Here is an 18,360-nt window from a genome sequence, read left to right as displayed (position 1 = left end):
CGATTCTATCAAATTTGTTTTAAAGGGGAAAATATTTTGAGAAAAAAAGTTTTTCTAAAATTTAATTATCTTGTAAATTTTAAACGAACAATGCATGCCATTTTTCGGCAGGAAAAAGATTTTTAAAAACCCAAAATCTTCACTAGAGAAAACACAAATACACAACTGAAACATTTTATGTTTATTTTGGTTAAATATTGGTTAAATATAATGTTAAGAATTCACTGAACTAGATTACAAAGGTCTTTAAGATACACATGTAGAAGAAAAATTTGTTATACAGTAAGAAACCGAGTTTCGGAGGGTTTTTTTTTTATGGAGGGGGGGGGGGGTGTAGTAGGTGATTGATGGGGGTGTGTGGGGGTTTATCTGGAACATAATCCGCTATAACACCGCCTGTATCCGCTGGGACAGCGACTACACTGGCGTCCGGCGATGTATGGCCTCCGTCCTACCCAATTACCTCTGAAATATCAACAATGGGGGTGTTGAAATTTAGATTATTGATAATCAAAATTGGTACATGACATGTACAAATTTTGATTATCAATAATCTAAATTTTTGTAAAGGAGATTACTCTAGAATTTACAGAATGTTTAAAAATGTCTAAACAATAAATCTTTCTATAAAACCTTTGAAAGGGGGTACTGATTTTGATACAAATGTTTCTATTTGCAAAACGATATTTTAAAAAATGCTAATTACTACGTGTTTTTCAGTAGACAGTTAAGGTTTGTGTGATTTTAAATGTGTTTATGTACTCTTTATAAATTACAATATAATTACTCATCGAAAACTATAGAGAAGAAAACAACTACAAGTATCAACATTGGAATCGCATTTTTTTTTTTGGGGGGGGGGGGTTGAAATTGAATTAGGTATTTGTAGCTACATGTGTATACATTGTACATGCATAAACGGAAACTTTACAGAAATGTTAACAAAATCTTACTATTCAAAGAAAGTTATCACTTGACCCAATATGGACACGTATAGATGTAAACTAATACAGGTACAGTAAAAGTAAAACTAGACACCTCTCGAACATGTTTCAAACAATTCATAACACGCCAAAGTCAACCCGTGTGGTCAGCTGCAAGCAATACTTACGCCGGCCCATAGTTACAGACATAGTTGTACCCTCCTCGGCCCCCAAAGAGGTTCCTGCAATACGCCACCCCGCAGCCTACAGCTTCAGAGTCAGCCCACACAACCTAAATCACGCCCTTGTAAGCATACAATATACTCAACTGCCTCCGTCAATTCCACAATATTCCATGTACAACATGCGCGGGTCTAGAAATTTTTTCAGGGGGGGGGGGGGGGTGTCCGACAGTTATTTGAGTTTACCGGGGGGTCGGGGGGGGGGGTATGAGGCATTTTTTTTTTTGGGGGGGGGGGGGTAATTTATAATGTAATTTACAGAAATTTTGATTTTGCAGTGGGGGGGGGGGGGGGGTATGGACCCTCCTTATCCCCTCTCTAGATCCGGGCATGTACAAGGATATTGCGCAAAAATAATATATAGAACTTTTTAAAGCAATGAATTTGTTAATTATTTTTTTGGTAAGAAGTATTCAAATTATCATAATTTTATTTATCTACATCCTGTCGCTGTAATAAAGTTGTAACCCAGTTAGATAAATAATGAAAGTAAGTTATTTATGTGTGGTTGTTTAGACAAGGAGTTAACAGAATTCCCATTAATCAAAAGTCGGATTTACCTGTGTATAATGACCACAAACGCCAGAACAAGAGTTGCTCCCAAAATCATATTGTCTTTTCTCTAGATACCAGGCCTTTACTACATCATTAGCATGGGCTTGATCTGAACGGAAAGGGAAGCACAATGAGAGAGAGAAAGAGAGAAAGCATATTTGAGACACACACAAGCACACACACAATATGCGTTTGAATGCGTTATATACCTGTTCTGCGGTATATGTTTTCTCCAACGCTACCGAATTCCCTGCTGCTTCTGCCTGGGTTGTGGCCCTTACGGCAAGTATTGGCCCATTTCTGTGCAACATTGGCCAGTTCTGAGCTCCATTTCTGTATAACAGACACTAAAAAGTTCACACTAACAAAATATCATAAGAAATGTAAAAAAAAAAAAATCCCCAGAACAAAACTTCTCCGGGGTTCCTATCTTCGAAAGCCAGCGGTTTCCGAACACGCTTCTCTCCTGGCATCCCCGAAACCCACGGGTTTTTCTCTGCTGAGAGCAGTATAACGGAGAGATAACCCGTGGGTTCCGACGATGCTCTCCTCGCCAATGGTTTCTGATCTACTATAATTTGTTTGTGCCGTGGATTTTAAGGGTCATTTTGGTAAAAAAAGAATTTTTTTATTGTTTACAACGTTTTAGTAAGGCGTTTCTAATGATCAACATTTGAGTGTTAGTTGTAGAGTTATAAGCAACAAACAGAGCTCAAAAAATTCTTTCCTTTATAAACCAGGTTTGTTCCATGGTTTTGTTTTCATTGGTTCAATAATTTACACGCTAATTTTTTTTACGTGTCTATTAGTTTTGAACATAAATATACATGTTCTAGCATTTCTTACAATTTTTTTTTGTCTTAATTTTGAAAGTTCAAAATGCAAACAAAAACCTGACCTGAGATTGTCTTCATTGAAACATTGTAAGCATTAAAAACGGACAAATAAATTTTGACCAAAATCGTGACCATGCCCCTTAGGCGTTTTTGTGTACAAATTCATATTCATCTTATATAATTTTTCTATTACACACTGGTAAGGGAAGAAGGTTTGAAACTCCAATTTGCTTTATATACCTTTTATACAAATCTATACAATTTATACGACAATTCTGGAAGGCAAACATATAAATAACTTTGTATTAAATCTCATGGGGTTTTCTGTTCTTCTATTTCTGAAATTGGTGACAAAAGTGGGGAATGGGGATGGAGAGTGAACAGCAGACAATAATTGACCAAGATATAAGACATGCACCAAGACTCTCGGATTTGAACAACATACCATCAGCTTCATGTTGGCGGCCCCCTTAATTCTTCGCCGATATTTGTTGTGTGCCTACAACGTTATTTATATCACAGTACAGAATAAAATGAAACAGCGGAGGAGGCTACATGTATGTTGACAATGATTTCAGACGAAAGACAATCCAAATTTATCTTTGTTTAAAAAAGAATATCCCATTCTTCTAAAACGAAATCAGACAAATCAATTTGGACATCTTTTCAAGACAAAAATCCAAAAGCCTCAATTTTTACATGTATATAAGGTATCAATGAAATGCATCGCAACTGATGCAACCCTTTGAAGAAATACACATAGGGCTATAAAAGTCATTGTTGCAGAAAAATAAAAATGATAATAAAATCACAATAATTAAAATAAACGTACCTCCAGAAAATCATTTTGGGCGAAGGCCATAATGGCCAGCCCTAGAAGGAGAAAGAACCTATTCATGTTGGTGCCAAATGGGGATATGATCAGCGTTGGAAATGGCTGTAGGTTCGGTCAGGTCTACTATATATATAAATGCCCGCCTACCTGCTCTTCTTCTTACATGATTCACTTAAAAAATTCCATTACTGCAACAGTTGTTGATTTATTTCACATCCGTTTTAATTCATCATATGATCTAAATATACCCTCTTCTTCTACAGAGTTTAGTATGACTATCGTTACAACACTTGCAGACAAATTATGTCATCCGGCATCAATATAGGTGTTGTACGCATAAAATTATTGAAATTAGGTTTGTTTCTGGATGAGGTCAGACGAAATTACTGTGAAGTTACCATAAGTTGGTTGATATTATGTATAAAATTTATATTTTTAACAATTATATTTAACACTTTTAGACTGCAAAACGCTGTTGTAAACACAATTTTCAAGAATCTTAACTTTGGATGAATCACTACATGTAATACGAAAAATGGCATTCACTTTTAACTCGTATTTCCTTAAAAAAAATGATTGCCAGTCCACCAAAGTGTTGCGTAAATTGATAGATTGATGTTATTTTTTAACTGTAGATATTAAAGAGTCCAGTGTGGTGCTCATCGCCCTTGATGGACCGTCTGATGTAACGTTGGTATCTAAGACGAGTTGTCGCTCTTAGCAGCGGCACATTTAAATGCGTTATAGACATGTTTAATTAATACTTAAAATTGTACTTATTTTTTTTTTTTTATTAAAGCTGACCAGCACCTTGCATTTTAAATGTTAAACTTTTCTAGTTAACTTGACAGCTAAATACATATGAAGTATACAAATAGAATACTTAATCATCCTATAGTAGTGAGTGGTCAGTTTGTTTACCGCTCGTCCATCTCGGCATATGATATCGGTGGGAATGTACATAGTGCTCAATGTTGTGATAAACCTTACGCCTTTTGAAATAAAAGTGAAGCATATCTATAGTGTAAGATTTACAAAAATACAGCAGAATAAATTCAACAAGGCAAAACAAATTTGCTAAACAAATTGTGAAACTTAACCATGAATCGAACATTTAACAATATAATAAACAGTATTAAATAATGTTCCCCTCCACTCTCCCAGGAAACCTTCACAGATGAAATTCATGTACCTTCTAACAAACGCTGTTGTTGTTGTTAATGATGTGCTCAGATAAACGAAGATATTTTGTAGTCCATTCTGCACGCGAAGAATTTTAGAACTCGGACGGACGGTTTGTAAGACAGCACAAAAGGTATGATTTACATATAAATGCTTTATATTATGGAAGCGTATCACGTTGTGAAGTATACTTTCAAGTTGGAATTTTTAACTTTAAGCATTTTCTTGTTTAAAAAATCAACTTTAAAGTTGGAAATTCCAACTTTATAGCTGGAACAGCCAACTATGAAATTAGAGTTTCAAACTTTAATCCTGAAATTTCCAACATTTTTTGTTTTAAATTTATTGTTTTCTTGCTAATATTACAGTATGTATTATATCACAAGCAAAATGTGCATTAAATTATAGTATATGTCAAAACTAGAAGTTTTCATTAAAAAAATAAAAATGCAATACATGTTTAAAGTATTGAATACCAAATATCGAAATAATTTTGACTCAAATAAACGCTATCCTAATATGTAAAACAAGAGGGTGCCGTTAATCAAATGTAGTATTAGAAAGAAGCTCACGAAGAGACAATTAACATCAAAACAAAACCTTGCAATTTGTATATTTCTATCGTGTCTTTATCAATATGACGTTGATAAAGATCTATTATTTAAAGTCATTTGTCTGAAATTGAAAAATTTATAACATATCAAAAGAAGATTAAAGTTGAAAATTCAAAGATTAAAGTTGGAAATCCAAAGATTAAAAGTTGGAATTTAAAATAAAAAAGTTCACGATGTGGCACTAATACGCTTTAGTATTATATAGTGTAAATAAAACTTTTGTACATAAGATATTCATAGAAAGTGTATTTCTGTATAATTTATTGCCAAGATAAATCTATTTCCAGACTGACTTTGCACACAGTCCGTGCTGACACCTATATCCCCGGGGACAGCGACTGCACTGGCGTCCAGCGATGTACGGCTTTTTACCATTCCAGTTACCCCTGTAAAATACATGTACAGTCAGAGTTTGGCTTAATAGTCTTAATACACAACCAAAATAATTTGTTACTATTAATTTTATCATTTTATTTAATTTTTGTTGAAATATTGATAACAAAATTACGAAACTCATTTGATCGACATTCTCGCCTTTTTAACGTCAATAGCAAATAAGTTGGCAACATATACAGTTGATGAAAGTTAGAAACATCAATTTTTTTTTATTTTAGCGGGGGTTTTTTTTTGGGGGGGGTGGTCAAAATTGATAAGTTTGTTTTTCAATAATTAAAAATTATAAACTGTAATGTGATATTGCTCTGTTTGTAAACAGAGCATAAGAAATGCCAAAATTCCAGAACACCTCCGATGCTCATATTACATTTAGATTTACATATAAATAAATACAGATATGGTGTTAAAACTTTAAACTGAATACATGCAAATATGATTTTTGATCAAAGGAATACTTACGCCGGTCCATAGTTACAGACGTAGTTGTAACCTCCTCGGCCCCCAAAGAGGTTCCTGCAATAGGCCACCCCGCAGCCTAATACATGCAAATATGATTTTTGATCAAAGGAATACTTACGCCGGTCCATAGTTACAGACGTAGTTGTAACCTCCTCGGCCCCCAAAGAGGTTCCTGCAATAGGCCACCCCGCAGCCTAATACATGCAAATATGATTTTTGATCAAAGGAATACTTACGCCGGTCCATAGTTACAGACGTAGTTGTAACCTCCTCGGCCCCCAAAGAGGTTCCTGCAATAGGCCACCCCGCAGCCTAGAGCGTCGGAGTCAGCCCACACAACCTAAGAATAAATAACCTTGACACGTTTCTTGATGTCATATATGGATTATTTTTTATATTGTTTGGTTTACATCCAGCTTCAAGTCATGCAAAGAATAGGAAAAATAGAAGTATTTTCTGGCATACATGTAGCTTATACCAATGTTTACAAGATAAGAAAATAAAACCAAAGATCTGGTGGGTTTTTTTTATAAGAACCTGTGTGTAATGACCACAAACGCCAAAACAATGGTTATAGTTGAAATTATACTGCCTTTTTTCTGAATACCAGTTCTTTACTACATCAATAGCAGAGGCTCGATCTGTAGGAGAAAGGAAACACCATGAGGAGAGAGAGAGAGAGAGAGAGAGAGAGAGAGAGAGAGAGAGAGAGAGAATTCGAACATTTTTTGGAAGAAATATGTTTATTTTAAATGTTTACGTCAAGGATACGATAAAAAGAATTTGAAGATTTTATAATAAAGGTTTTAAAATAGATGTGCAATTTACTTTGCAAAAAATATCTCCATCTCTGTAGCAAAGTGTTCAAAACAACCGAGTGCATTACCTGTTCTGCGGTAAATGTTTTCTCCTAAGTTCCGGTAACTACTGCTACTTCTCCGTGGGTTGTGACCCTCGCGGCAGGTATTGGCCCACCTCTGCGCAACAGTGGCCAATTCTGGGCTCCAACTCTGTTTCATAATAAAGTCTTAAATTTCACTAAAAATCCATTAAATCAAACGAAGAAATCAATTTTGTAAGAATAGAGAAGGGGCGGAGTTCTCGTGTAAGGACCCCATACTCTTGTGAATTGAAACTCATTAAATTCACATACCGTAGTAAAATTATTGAAAATGAGCTTTGAACCTCCACTAGGCATTGCATAAAACACATTTCTACCTCAAACACCCAAACCACTCCATGAAAATTTCTGGATCCAGTTCATTTGATTTCCTCGTAAAATAAGGTTAATAAAAATGTATTGACATCCGTACAATATCTTTGTGAAGGTTTCACAGAAAGAAAATGGAGAGAACAAATAGTTTGAAGGCGACATACCATCATCTTCATGTTTGCAGCTCCTCTTTCTTGTCTCCGTATTTGGTTATGTGCCTGCAACGTTTAAACAATGTAAATGGCAGTGATGTGATGCAGTATACACGGTGATTTTCATCCCAAGTGTTTTTTTCCCGCCCTTATACACTTGAAAACGTATTCATCCAGTCTTGAATTCGCCCAGATACAGTTGTGCGGTACTACTCCTTCTAATACACACAGTAATCAAAGAGCTATTTTGAATTCGCTCGGTCTTAAATTCGCCTGCTGACAACGAAGGTGAAAGGGGCGAAAATAAAACGGAGTGAATATTTACCTGTATACAGTAATCGAGAACAGTCAAGAATATAAGGTTACTAAATTGATATTTTAAAAGTTTTCTTTAAAAGTATATTTCCTTAAAAAAGCAAAACTGATCAACATTTCAAAAATATTTTTAAAAATCTGATCAAACAAAAAGAATACCTATACATTCTTAAAACGTTCCTTATTAAAACTATTAAAATCAATAATCAAAAAATTAATATTTTGTATCCGATCACTTTCCCTTTGCTTATTTTCTAAATACTAACTCAGAAAAAAATTTCGAGGAATAATTACACAACAATGAACGTACCTCCAGAAAATCATTTTGGGCGAAGGCCGCAATTGCCAGTCCTAGAAGGAGGATGATCCTGTTCATGTCAGAATTACCGGTAGGTTGAGGGCAGTGTGGGAAATGGTTGCAGATTCGGTACGGTCCAGAATTTATATCAAATCACGCCTACCTTATATCCCTAAATTTTTATAAAGTCGTTGATGATGATTGTATATACTTATTAAGTTCCATAATCTTTTAAAATCAATAACTCCACCTTACCTCCATTTTACAAATGAATATTGTTACGATACCTGCAAGCGTGACCGTTGCACACGTGCGCTATGCAATAAATTAATTTTTGTTTGTCCCCGAGCTCCAGCATTACCAATACATTGCGTAGAAAGTTATTGAAATTAAGTTGCTTCTAGCTGTAACAAGACGAAACAACCGAAATTAAATGATTGAAAAACAGGCTAAACTAGGCAGATGCATAAATTAACCACAATTTCATAAGCATTTTTTTTAAATCCGCAAATTTACTGGATAGCAATAAAAACAAAAACACAAGATGTCGTGTTGTTTGACTGCCACCCAGTAAATACAAAATATACAAAATGAAACAACTGATCTTTCTTTCCATTCAGAGACAAGTTTTGAAAATATATACGGACTTTGTGTCAAAACAGATTAAATCATGTAGAACATACTTGTTGAAAAATCATTCCACCAAATATCGTACACGCTAATCTCTGACACCTATACTTTCTACTTGTTTTCCTAATTAGAATATTGTTAATATCATGTATAGATAACTCAAACATTGAACAAGAAAGCACATTTAACAATTAACACGACTTTGTTTCCATTTTGTTTCTCGATCAGGACTGCATTACCATCGCCATATTTTTATCCATTTTAGGTAATAGGAAAGTTGTTGCTCTCGACAGCGGCATATTTAAACAATCTACAGTTCTTTTTGTCTCTAGGTTAATGAATATGTTTAATGCTTTAATATTTTTTTTGCATAAAAACATTAGCATAAACATAAGTAGAAAAATCCTAAACAATTATGTTTCGTAGATTGCATCAATTTGTTTAATTAACAACATCCTCCAGTCCCGTACATCAAATGCACATGTACATGTATATCACACGGGATTACAGAATAACAAGAAACCCACATTGTAACTTTATAGATAATATGCCAATATCAATTAATAAAATGGTCGTAAAAATAAAAAAAAAACATCAAGGCCGTGTGTTATATAAACTTTTCAGTAATTGATTTATTTTTCAAATCACACGTCCTTTTTGACCTGGGAGCTGCCTGCTTTGCATTACCAAGCCTCATGACTCCTTGGCACACACACCCCTCGGACATTCGTAGCCCAGGGGGCAGCTGCTGCATGGAATGCCGGGAACGTATGGCTTCTTCCCTCTCCAGTTGCCCCTAAAGAATATTTGCGGTTTGTATAAATGCAGCAACATTAATTATGGATCGATAATGAATTTCTAAGCCGCGTTCTAAATGAAGCTCACCTAGAAGGTGCGCGAGTTTTCTTCAATTGATCATGAATGAGGGCTCATTTAGGAATGACGGTGGTGTTTGAAAGGGGAAATGTGTCAAATAATCCGTGGTTTCATTTCATTGGTTGAATAAAAAAGGAAATTTTGATTTAAAAATGCTTTGTTTGTCTGTAACTTCGTTGATTCCAAGTCTTTTTTTCTCATCGTAATTTTACTTTCTATATTTGCTTTTTTCTCTACAAATATTCTTTTTACCTTGAGATACTATTAAAGACCAATATTTTGTCTAAAAGTTCTCAAAGAAAAAGAAAAGAATTATTTTAGTAAACAAAACTTGGATAAAGTGTGGATAAAGATTAAACGATTTTGTCCACTCATTTATAGACATATCATGTAATGTTTTGCACAGATTACCTTGGTCCGTAGTTACAAACATAATTGTAACCCCCTCTTCCTCTGAAGAACTTCGGGCAGAAGGCAACAGCACAACCCAAATATTCCGAGTCCGCCCAAACCACCTACAGAAGATATACAGGTGATCGAGATAAACAAAACGGTTTGTGCGAGACCTGTAGCCCTTCAACATGTAAGTAACCGTGGTGCTCTACCTGTGTGTAATGACCACATACTCCGCTGCAGCTGCCCTCCATTAAGTTATATGAAGACTTCTCTTTAAACCAGCTCACTACGGCATCAAAACCAGACTTTCTACCTGAAATTTTTTATTTTATTCTTGTTGACAAAAAATATGCTAGGAATACTCATTCACAGAAGACTTTTAGTCTTAACGTTAATTAAGTCGACGGGTAAAAACCAATGTATAAATGTGAAAAAAAAATTGCCACCCCTTCCAAATTATTTTCAACTTAAATTAAACTTATCATGTAAAACTAGATTCTTATGATTAAACATTAATGTTAAAGACCCTTACGTGTATTTCGGTATATGTTCTCGCCGACCTTTTTGAACTCTCGAGTCTCTCTATTCTGGTTGTGGCCCCTGACGCAAGCTTTGGCCCACCCTTCCGCCAGTGATGCCAAATCTTCGTCCCACTTCTAAAAAAAAATCAATTGGTTATTCCTTAAAAGTTTTAAATGATATTGATATTTATAAAATATATTGGTTAAAGATTTTTGAATCTGCAGTCAAATTATTCTAGTTCTTGTAACATAGGTTGTTTACGCCTCGATAGCGATGTCATATTTTTTTTTACCCAAAACCTACCATTTCTTTCATGTTAGCAGCGTACTCAAAGCGCCTGATAATATTGTGAGCCTGTCAAATAAACACATTTCATATATGATTTATTATACTGAGCATATACGATGAAAAGCTAAAATTTGCAAAAAATCATTCAACGATTCAAGAGTAATGAAATCTTAAAACTGTTGGATAGTTGACCTCTGAAAACTTATCTTTTCAGTAGGGGCACGGCAAACAACTTTCTTTTAAAATCTCTCAGTTGCATATACAAATACAGGTTAATGATCAATAAAAACAAGTTTTCAAGAAACAGAGAGAAATCTAAATAATACAAAATTAAATGCTCGCATTGAGTGTAAAAAATAACACAACAGATCCTGTATGAATATACATGTACATGTACATTGACCATGTGTTTCGAGCCATTGATTTTTAATATACTAGTATTTAAAAGATGCATCCTTTGAAGGGCTTCATTACACAGTAAAATAGCCAATATATCCGAAAATAACGCAAATTATTAATTATTTGGCAATCCAGTCGATAGTATTTAGAACCATTTTAACAAGAGCTTGGACTTTGGGTAGTTGTGTCAAACGGCAATGTGACGTAGGCCTGTCTATTTCATTGTAGGCCACACAGCCATGGCTCTTTGAAATAAACAAGATTTGTTTGGCTTTTGAGCCAAGACTACGCAATCTAAGCATATTTCGTTTGAAACCACGTCATTTTTAATTTGTTTTGACGCAAGGAATAGATAGCTACGCGCAACTGAAAGTCCAAGGTCTTGTTAAAATGGTTCTATCATTATTCATTGTTTGCATTTGGGAAGTTATTTTGTGGAAATTACATTTAGGAATGCTAGTCCCTTTTTATCTCCATAATTAATTGGGGTTATTACTCTGTCAACAACAGAAATTTTGTTTTAAAAAAGTGAGCAATAAAAATGAATTGCAAAATCAACAAAGAATTGAATGATTTTTAATCTAAAAAAAAATAAAAATACCTTCAAAAACCCATCTGAATTTTGATATTCCGCGCAACATCCCACTGCAAACAAAATAATCCAAGCCAACATTTTCCCCATGACAGCTGCTGTTAATTTAGAATGTGTTCATTAATATTAGGTAGTTTGTTTACACCGAAAGCGCTTATTATCTTAATAGTTCTAACTAGTTATTTAAATGAAGATATGCAGAAGGTTAATCGTTAAAGATTTAAAGATAAACCCTGAAGAAAAACTATTAGACAGCTTCACACAAATCAAACGTGTTCAAGCTAAGCGATTTGCATAATTATAAAGATTTGAGGTTGTATCGAAGTTTGATTACTGAAAACTATGCACAGTTAATTCAAAGTTTATTTTTATTCTAAACAATAAAATTTGCGCACTAAGTGATACTATGTATTTCGTGCATTTTACTAATGGTCACTTACATATGAAATAATATTTTTAATTTGTATTTTGAGGCTATAGACAGAATTAAGTGTACAGATTTACATTCTTTGTATGGAACCAACAGTATTTTGTAAAGAAAATTACGTAACCGTATTCTGCTTATTCAACACACTGAGTTCGTTTCTGAAAATTCTGGAACTCTTTGCACGCATTTTATTAAAACTTCTTATCTGTACTAAAACTCATTAACCCATTTTTGTTGTTGTCAAATCCATGGTTTTATGCATGAATTATGTAATTTGAAAGTCGTTCAGGTAGGACAAAGTTTTACTTGATTAATTACAGAAACCTAGATCTATCCGGACTTTGTCCGTCTCTATTTACATGTATTATAAAAAAGATAAGATTTTCATTAGTTTTGAAATCTGGCATGTCGATTTTCATAAGTAGGCGAATTTCTCTCTACTTCTTTGTCTATATAGGATAGATAATCCAGAGAAAATTTAAAAGAATATCAAATTTGATAGCATTTTTTACCACAAAAATTTTGTTGACCACTAGTATGAATATTTATTACAAGATCGATTTTGAGCGTTGTAATAAGTTTGGTACAGTAAATATATTGTCATGTTGTAATTTTTTTAATTTATCGGTTAGCAGTATATACAAAATTTGTTAAATTCAAACTTTACAACATGACAATATCAATACAAACTGATAAATGCGCATAACATCTTCTCATTACGTCATTTTCATAATCGATTGATTTAACTGATAACACATCTATACGCTCTCCAATCTCAAAACTACATCTAAAATTTGGTTTAATATCTCATAAACTTTTCACAAAAAATTAATATTCTGGAGAACATTCTGCTTTAGGTAAAATAAAATAGATACACAGTATGCATGTCACATAACTGTAATAAGAAAATAAAATACAGCATAATGAAATTATAAAATGTACTTTACAATATGGTAGCCATTGTGATTTACTTTTCTTTATAGCTCACCTGCGTAAACCTTTGATTCAAGTGACCTTTTCTTATCATCTAGATTGCTGCCCGTCGTACGTTCGTCTGTCTGACCGTCAATCTGTAAACTTTTCACATTATTTACTTCTTCGCTAGAACCATTGATCCAAATTTTACCAAACTTGGTACAAAGCATCCTTATGGAAATGAAAATCTCTATTGTAAAGATACGAAACAGTGAAAGTGGAGTGTATGTCTTGGAAAATCTTCTTCTCTAGAACCACTGCATCATAAGTGACAATACATATTTACATAAAAGCTTCTGTTTATAGAGTAATTTCTTAAAACCATAACCTCAGGACCAATACTAGGGCCACAGGAGGTGTTCAAAGTTTACCACAAAAATATCTCGGGAAAATGTTTCAGACCTTCTCAAGAACTACAATGCTACAATTTGTGATATTACAATGCAAGCATTCTCATGTCTTCAAATCCTTATATCAAGGTCACAGTGAACGACCTTTTGTATTTAAAAAACTATTTTAGTTGGATCTTTTACTTATATGATAAGGTCAATGATCATCATACTCGGATAAATCTTACAATTTTGTTTTATCTTTATTCTAAAATAAGTCATGGTAACCTACGCTTCGCTTTTGACCAATATTTGTTTTCCAATCCTGTTATTATCTACATATAAATAAAATGGTTCATTTGTTGTCCACCTAGCCTCCATAATTAATAATAATATTGGTCATTTGATGCATCTTGAAACTAAAGATATGCCAAAAAACTCTTCTAAAGCCCTGTAAACAATAAAATTTGACGAAAATAGTGTCCATGCACTTCTAAACCCAAACATGCAACATTTAAATAAATCATCATCTTTGAATACTGATATCTTTATTAGTGATAGTGAATTTAGAAAAAGCTTACACAAGACAAAAGAAAAAGAAATAATAATATAAAAGTTCTAAACAGAGACTTAATTGAACAGATACATGGAATTGGTGTGTTGTTCATTATACACTGTAATGGAAGATATGTCAAACAAATAAAAATGTTTGTAGCCTGCTAAAAACATACCAAAGGAAAAACAAAAGAGACAAAATTCTATGATATAATATCCACTTTCATAGCACCATTTTGTTCAATTTCCTCCTCAATAACACACTGTAACCTACCGGTATTCCATATTTCTGTAAATGCATCCTACGCATTGATAAATTCATTCTTAAACTTGATCTAGATATACAATCATTCGCCAATACATGTAATATGGTTTGGTATTGCAAAGAATATTTAAGTCCTTGAAATACTCTAACAAAATGGATGAACAATTTTTTTCAGACTTTATAGGACTAAGCAATTATTCCATTGCTAACAACTTCAACACAGAATTTCACTTTAACGATACAAGCATTTTCCTAAGATTTGACATCATAAATAATGTGTTAATAGATTTTTGTGAAGATTTGATAGTTTGAATCCATCTTAAAATGTAACATATTAATAACAGATAATGTGTTAGAATTAAATTTAAATCAAAACATATGTTCAACACAAGTTACATTTTAAATGCCATGCATTTTAATGTAACTTGAAATAAAAATTACGTGTTCGTACACAAATTAAAGATTTAGATACCCTTAATAACAATGAAAAATAAAATACTGCATTTCTTGAACAATCATTGCATAATCAAAGACTTGCATACTGGTATTACCAGTAATTTCACTACTTTTATATATTTCTTGTTTTACATTGATTTAACTAAATACTAGCTGTTCAGAATCGCACAAAACAATATCGGCGTTATGTAAAGCATGGTCCATGATGTGACGGAATGGTGCAAGAACCCCTTCCCTTTACTGCAGCTTCTAATGGCTTACGCTATATCAGTCTGAACAGTATTAAATTTGGAGCCATCCCAGGTTGTTTTAAATTGTTCTGGCAAGGCGAATTCAGTCTACAAGAGAAAACACAGATAACAAACATATTTAAAAAATTTGCGAATCTTTTAGTATATCATTAAAGTGAAAAAAAATAATCAATCTTTATAAGGGCTAAAGAAAACATGTTAAAAAAATTCTTGATCTAATATCCTAATTTCATCTATTCTTTTCCCTATGATATAATGATAAACAGTTTTATATCTAAATTACCCTTTCTATCTACTCATTAGTAGAGAAAATTGATATAGTTTGGCAAACTTGAAAGATTAAATAAGGTTAATAAAACAATTGTTGTTACATCATATTTTACCAGACTATGTGATTAAAAAGAAAATACTCACAAAGTCCCCGTCATCCTTAGGAACAAGGACATTCATCTCTGAGGACTTAGCGGTGACTATTTCTGTATCGAGGGAGTCCTTGCTAAGGTAGATGAGGCAACCATCTGTCTTGTCAATGCTGATGGTCGGAACTTTACCCATCACCTGCAATCAAATATATATATCATATAGAGATTGCAATATGTATTATTTTAAAAACCTCATTATAATAATTCTATTAAATGTGTTGTCAAACAGTAATGTGACTGGGCAATTTTGTTTACAAATTCCACCTTGACCCATCTTACCTGTCCTTGAACACTTTGGCAGTTGATGAACTCTAGTGAGGAAACGACGTCATCAAAGACAATAGCAGTTTTCTTGCAGCTATCTGTAATTACGAAACAAACAATACAAAGTCCATTGAAAACCTGAAAGTCAGTCACATATACAGGAAAACACGGTTATAGCGAACACGCTTATAATAAATTGACGCTTATAGCGAAGTCATTTTCATTCCCTGAGACTTTATTGCCTGTCGTAAACTTGACGGATATAGCAAATTACGTTTATAACGAAGTAAATTTGCCTGTCCCTGGCATTTCAATACGAGTGTTTTACTGTATAATTTATATGTCATTGTGTTATCACAAAAACATGCTGCAAATGCAAAAAAAAACTGCTTGCATGTAACTTATTTTTCTCTTTTCTTACGGTGGTATGGGACATCTGTCAATATTAATGTTGATTAAAGTACATTATAATTATACTACATTTACCAGTTTAGAACTTTTAAATTTTACAATTTTTATTCAAGAAATACCTTTTAAAATTTTTGGATAGGTAAAAGTTTTAAAAACCCCAACGGGATTCGAACTCATGACTTACAGATTCCTAGCAAACCTTCTAACCCCCTGCACTACTCTGTTAGTGTTCTAATTCGAGAAAGAAATTGTTTATAAAATTACATTTGATTTTATTGTTTATTTTGATAAACAGTACGTCACAATGTGGACGTGTCCCATACCACCTTAAACTGGTTCTTAAATAACTGTCACAGTAAAAAAAATTCAAATTAACTTAATAAAAAAATCTGAATTATCTCTGGCCTTTACCCAGTGTGATAGAGTTGAGCTTGTTCTTGACTTTGATGACACAGTTGTTGCACTTGAATGCATACACGGTCTGCTTGAGATTGGTATCTGCTACCTCAATGTTCTTGTTACCCTCTTGATATTCCTGTTCAGAGAATAGTCTTGCATTTCAAAATTTACATTAAGATCCTTATTTTTTTCCATCTCTTAATAATTATAATTTGTCATACTTACATCTTCAAAATGTTAAAAGAGAGCATTGTAATCTAGAAAAATGAGCATGCAAATTTTTAAAATCCTGTTTGCGAAAGGAGATCATCTAGATTATCTTATAAACAATATCTACAAGGTTCATCGTCCTTTCAAATGATCAATTTTCAAACAAAAATGGAGAATTCTTCTAATATTTGTAAAAAGCAATATCTACAAGGTTCATTGTCTTCAACATTAATGATTGGAAATAACTATGAGGATCACTGTCCTTAAAGCAAATATATTACCGTACCAAGTAGTTCAATCTTGAAATTCATGGAAAAAAATTTATTCTTCTGAATGAAAAGCAATATAACTGCAAAGTTTATTGCCTTTCATTGAATATGAACGTTTTGACACAAAACATGAACAAACTGCTCTGCATATACATTTACTTACAATGGCCCAACGTTTGTCCTGGAGTTCAAACACTGGCGGTTTCTTGGCGGCAGCTGCAGGGGCCTGCACTGCCGGCTTGCCAGGCTTGGGGGCTGTCTGTGGGGCAGCGGCTTTGAAGGGTTTAGGGCCTTGACGTAATGTTGGGTTTTTATGAGTCTTCATATCATCTGTGACCTTCTTCAGTCCTGCAAAATTCAAGGTGAAAAATGTGCTCTTGAAAAAAACTCTCAGCTTCTTTCCCGCATTATTCAGACACAGTTCATTGAACAGAGATCTAGCATGCAAAGTCAGTTCCTGAATTCTGATGGTTGTTTTGAGTTTTAGAGACTAAGGCAATCTTAAAAAGAAAAAAAGACACCTGTTATTAAAAAACACACATGCCCATCATTAAACATGCTCTCACTGATATAGATAACATGGTTCTTTGCATGAACAATAAATCCAGTTCATTCAAGGGAATCTAAAGACATTAATATTATGTTTGGAAAACAAGCCAAAAACTTGTATGAAATGCAGAATAACATGGGGAAAGTGAATTTTAGCTGATTTTGTTTTGCTTTTCATTTAAATCAAATTGCAAATTTACTAAAGCAAAGGAAACCAAGCAAGGAGGAAGACAGCTTGTAAAACAACATTTCTAAGATTTTACAAAAATGTTGATACATGTATTGACAAGTATAAATATGGCTTGTTTTCTGTTGTTGGTTTGTAATACTTGTATCGTCTGCACCAAAAACAAAATCTCGATCCCACCTCTTGTTATGGAAATTAATGAGGGTTCTAATTCCAGTTCTTGAACCAGTTCACAAAAATTGTGACATTATTGCCCTAGTTCTAGATACTGATATGAAGAATTATGATTCAAATACACCATACAATAAATATTCTCACAAAATTACAAAGACAAACTCTTATGATATTATTAGGAATTGTGGGATTATATATATGGGATATATGAAAGCCACTTTTAGTTCATATTATAAGGATAAATATTTATAACAAAGGTAAGACTTAGATATGTGAACAACACATGTAAATTATATAACAAGTTAGCTTTGAAATATATGAATTTAAGACCTCGTGATAAATATAAGACAAGCAACTTCTGTTTAACATAGACAAGTTCACCTCATCTCAAAATCTTCATTATTAAAAAAAAAAGTAATAATTTTCATTTTAACTTTAAAATTCTTTCCGTATGAGAATCTCATTTCAGTTTTTTGAAAATTGAAAAAAATGAG

General features: G+C 33.3%; 4 protein-coding genes across 5 annotated transcripts in view; all 4 read right to left on the bottom strand.

Moving 5' to 3' along the window:
* Positions 1 to 182: 182 nt before the first annotated feature.
* Positions 183 to 3,555, bottom strand: LOC128160975 (GLIPR1-like protein 1). The gene is made up of 6 exons (XM_052824254.1): positions 3,389 to 3,555; positions 3,002 to 3,055; positions 1,930 to 2,053; positions 1,726 to 1,829; positions 1,112 to 1,215; positions 183 to 465 (listed from the first exon to the last, which is right to left on the bottom strand). The coding sequence occupies exons 1-6, from the start codon at positions 3,452 to 3,454 to the stop codon at positions 366 to 368; spliced, it is 552 nt and encodes a 183-aa protein (XP_052680214.1). The 5' UTR covers positions 3,455 to 3,555; the 3' UTR covers positions 183 to 365.
* A 1,479-nt stretch (positions 3,556 to 5,034) lies between these two features.
* Positions 5,035 to 8,207, bottom strand: LOC128164398 (GLIPR1-like protein 1). Its single transcript, XM_052828197.1, has 6 exons — positions 8,033 to 8,207; positions 7,420 to 7,473; positions 6,929 to 7,052; positions 6,580 to 6,683; positions 6,279 to 6,382; positions 5,035 to 5,573 (listed from the first exon to the last, which is right to left on the bottom strand). Exons 1-6 carry the CDS (start codon positions 8,096 to 8,098, stop codon positions 5,465 to 5,467), a joined length of 561 nt encoding a protein of 186 aa, XP_052684157.1. The 5' UTR covers positions 8,099 to 8,207; the 3' UTR covers positions 5,035 to 5,464.
* A 1,057-nt stretch (positions 8,208 to 9,264) lies between these two features.
* LOC128168169 (peptidase inhibitor 16-like) lies at positions 9,265 to 11,880 on the bottom strand. Its single transcript, XM_052834296.1, has 6 exons — positions 11,733 to 11,880; positions 10,748 to 10,798; positions 10,455 to 10,578; positions 10,132 to 10,235; positions 9,938 to 10,041; positions 9,265 to 9,446 (listed from the first exon to the last, which is right to left on the bottom strand). The coding sequence occupies exons 1-6, from the start codon at positions 11,811 to 11,813 to the stop codon at positions 9,344 to 9,346; spliced, it is 567 nt and encodes a 188-aa protein (XP_052690256.1). The 5' UTR covers positions 11,814 to 11,880; the 3' UTR covers positions 9,265 to 9,343.
* A 2,105-nt stretch (positions 11,881 to 13,985) lies between these two features.
* The window catches only part of LOC128170442 (adenylyl cyclase-associated protein 1-like), a 37,306-nt gene continuing 32,931 nt past the window's right edge, over positions 13,986 to 18,360 (bottom strand). For both annotated transcript variants that reach the window (XM_052836212.1, XM_052836221.1), the window contains 5 exons: positions 17,120 to 17,304; positions 16,490 to 16,613; positions 15,683 to 15,765; positions 15,396 to 15,539; positions 13,986 to 15,068 (listed from right to left, as the gene is read on the bottom strand). In XM_052836212.1, coding sequence (XP_052692172.1) covers positions 14,988 to 15,068; positions 15,396 to 15,539; positions 15,683 to 15,765; positions 16,490 to 16,613; positions 17,120 to 17,304 — 617 coding nt within the window. In that variant the 3' untranslated portion in view covers positions 13,986 to 14,987. The remainder of the gene's footprint in view (positions 15,069 to 15,395; positions 15,540 to 15,682; positions 15,766 to 16,489; positions 16,614 to 17,119; positions 17,305 to 18,360) is intronic.

Source organism: Crassostrea angulata, chromosome 1, assembly GCF_025612915.1.
Source record: "Crassostrea angulata isolate pt1a10 chromosome 1, ASM2561291v2, whole genome shotgun sequence".
NCBI classification, from domain to species: Eukaryota; Metazoa; Mollusca; class Bivalvia; order Ostreida; family Ostreidae; genus Magallana; species Magallana angulata.
Note: the sequence above shows the minus strand (reverse complement) of the source record. Positions and strands in the feature narration are given on the sequence as shown.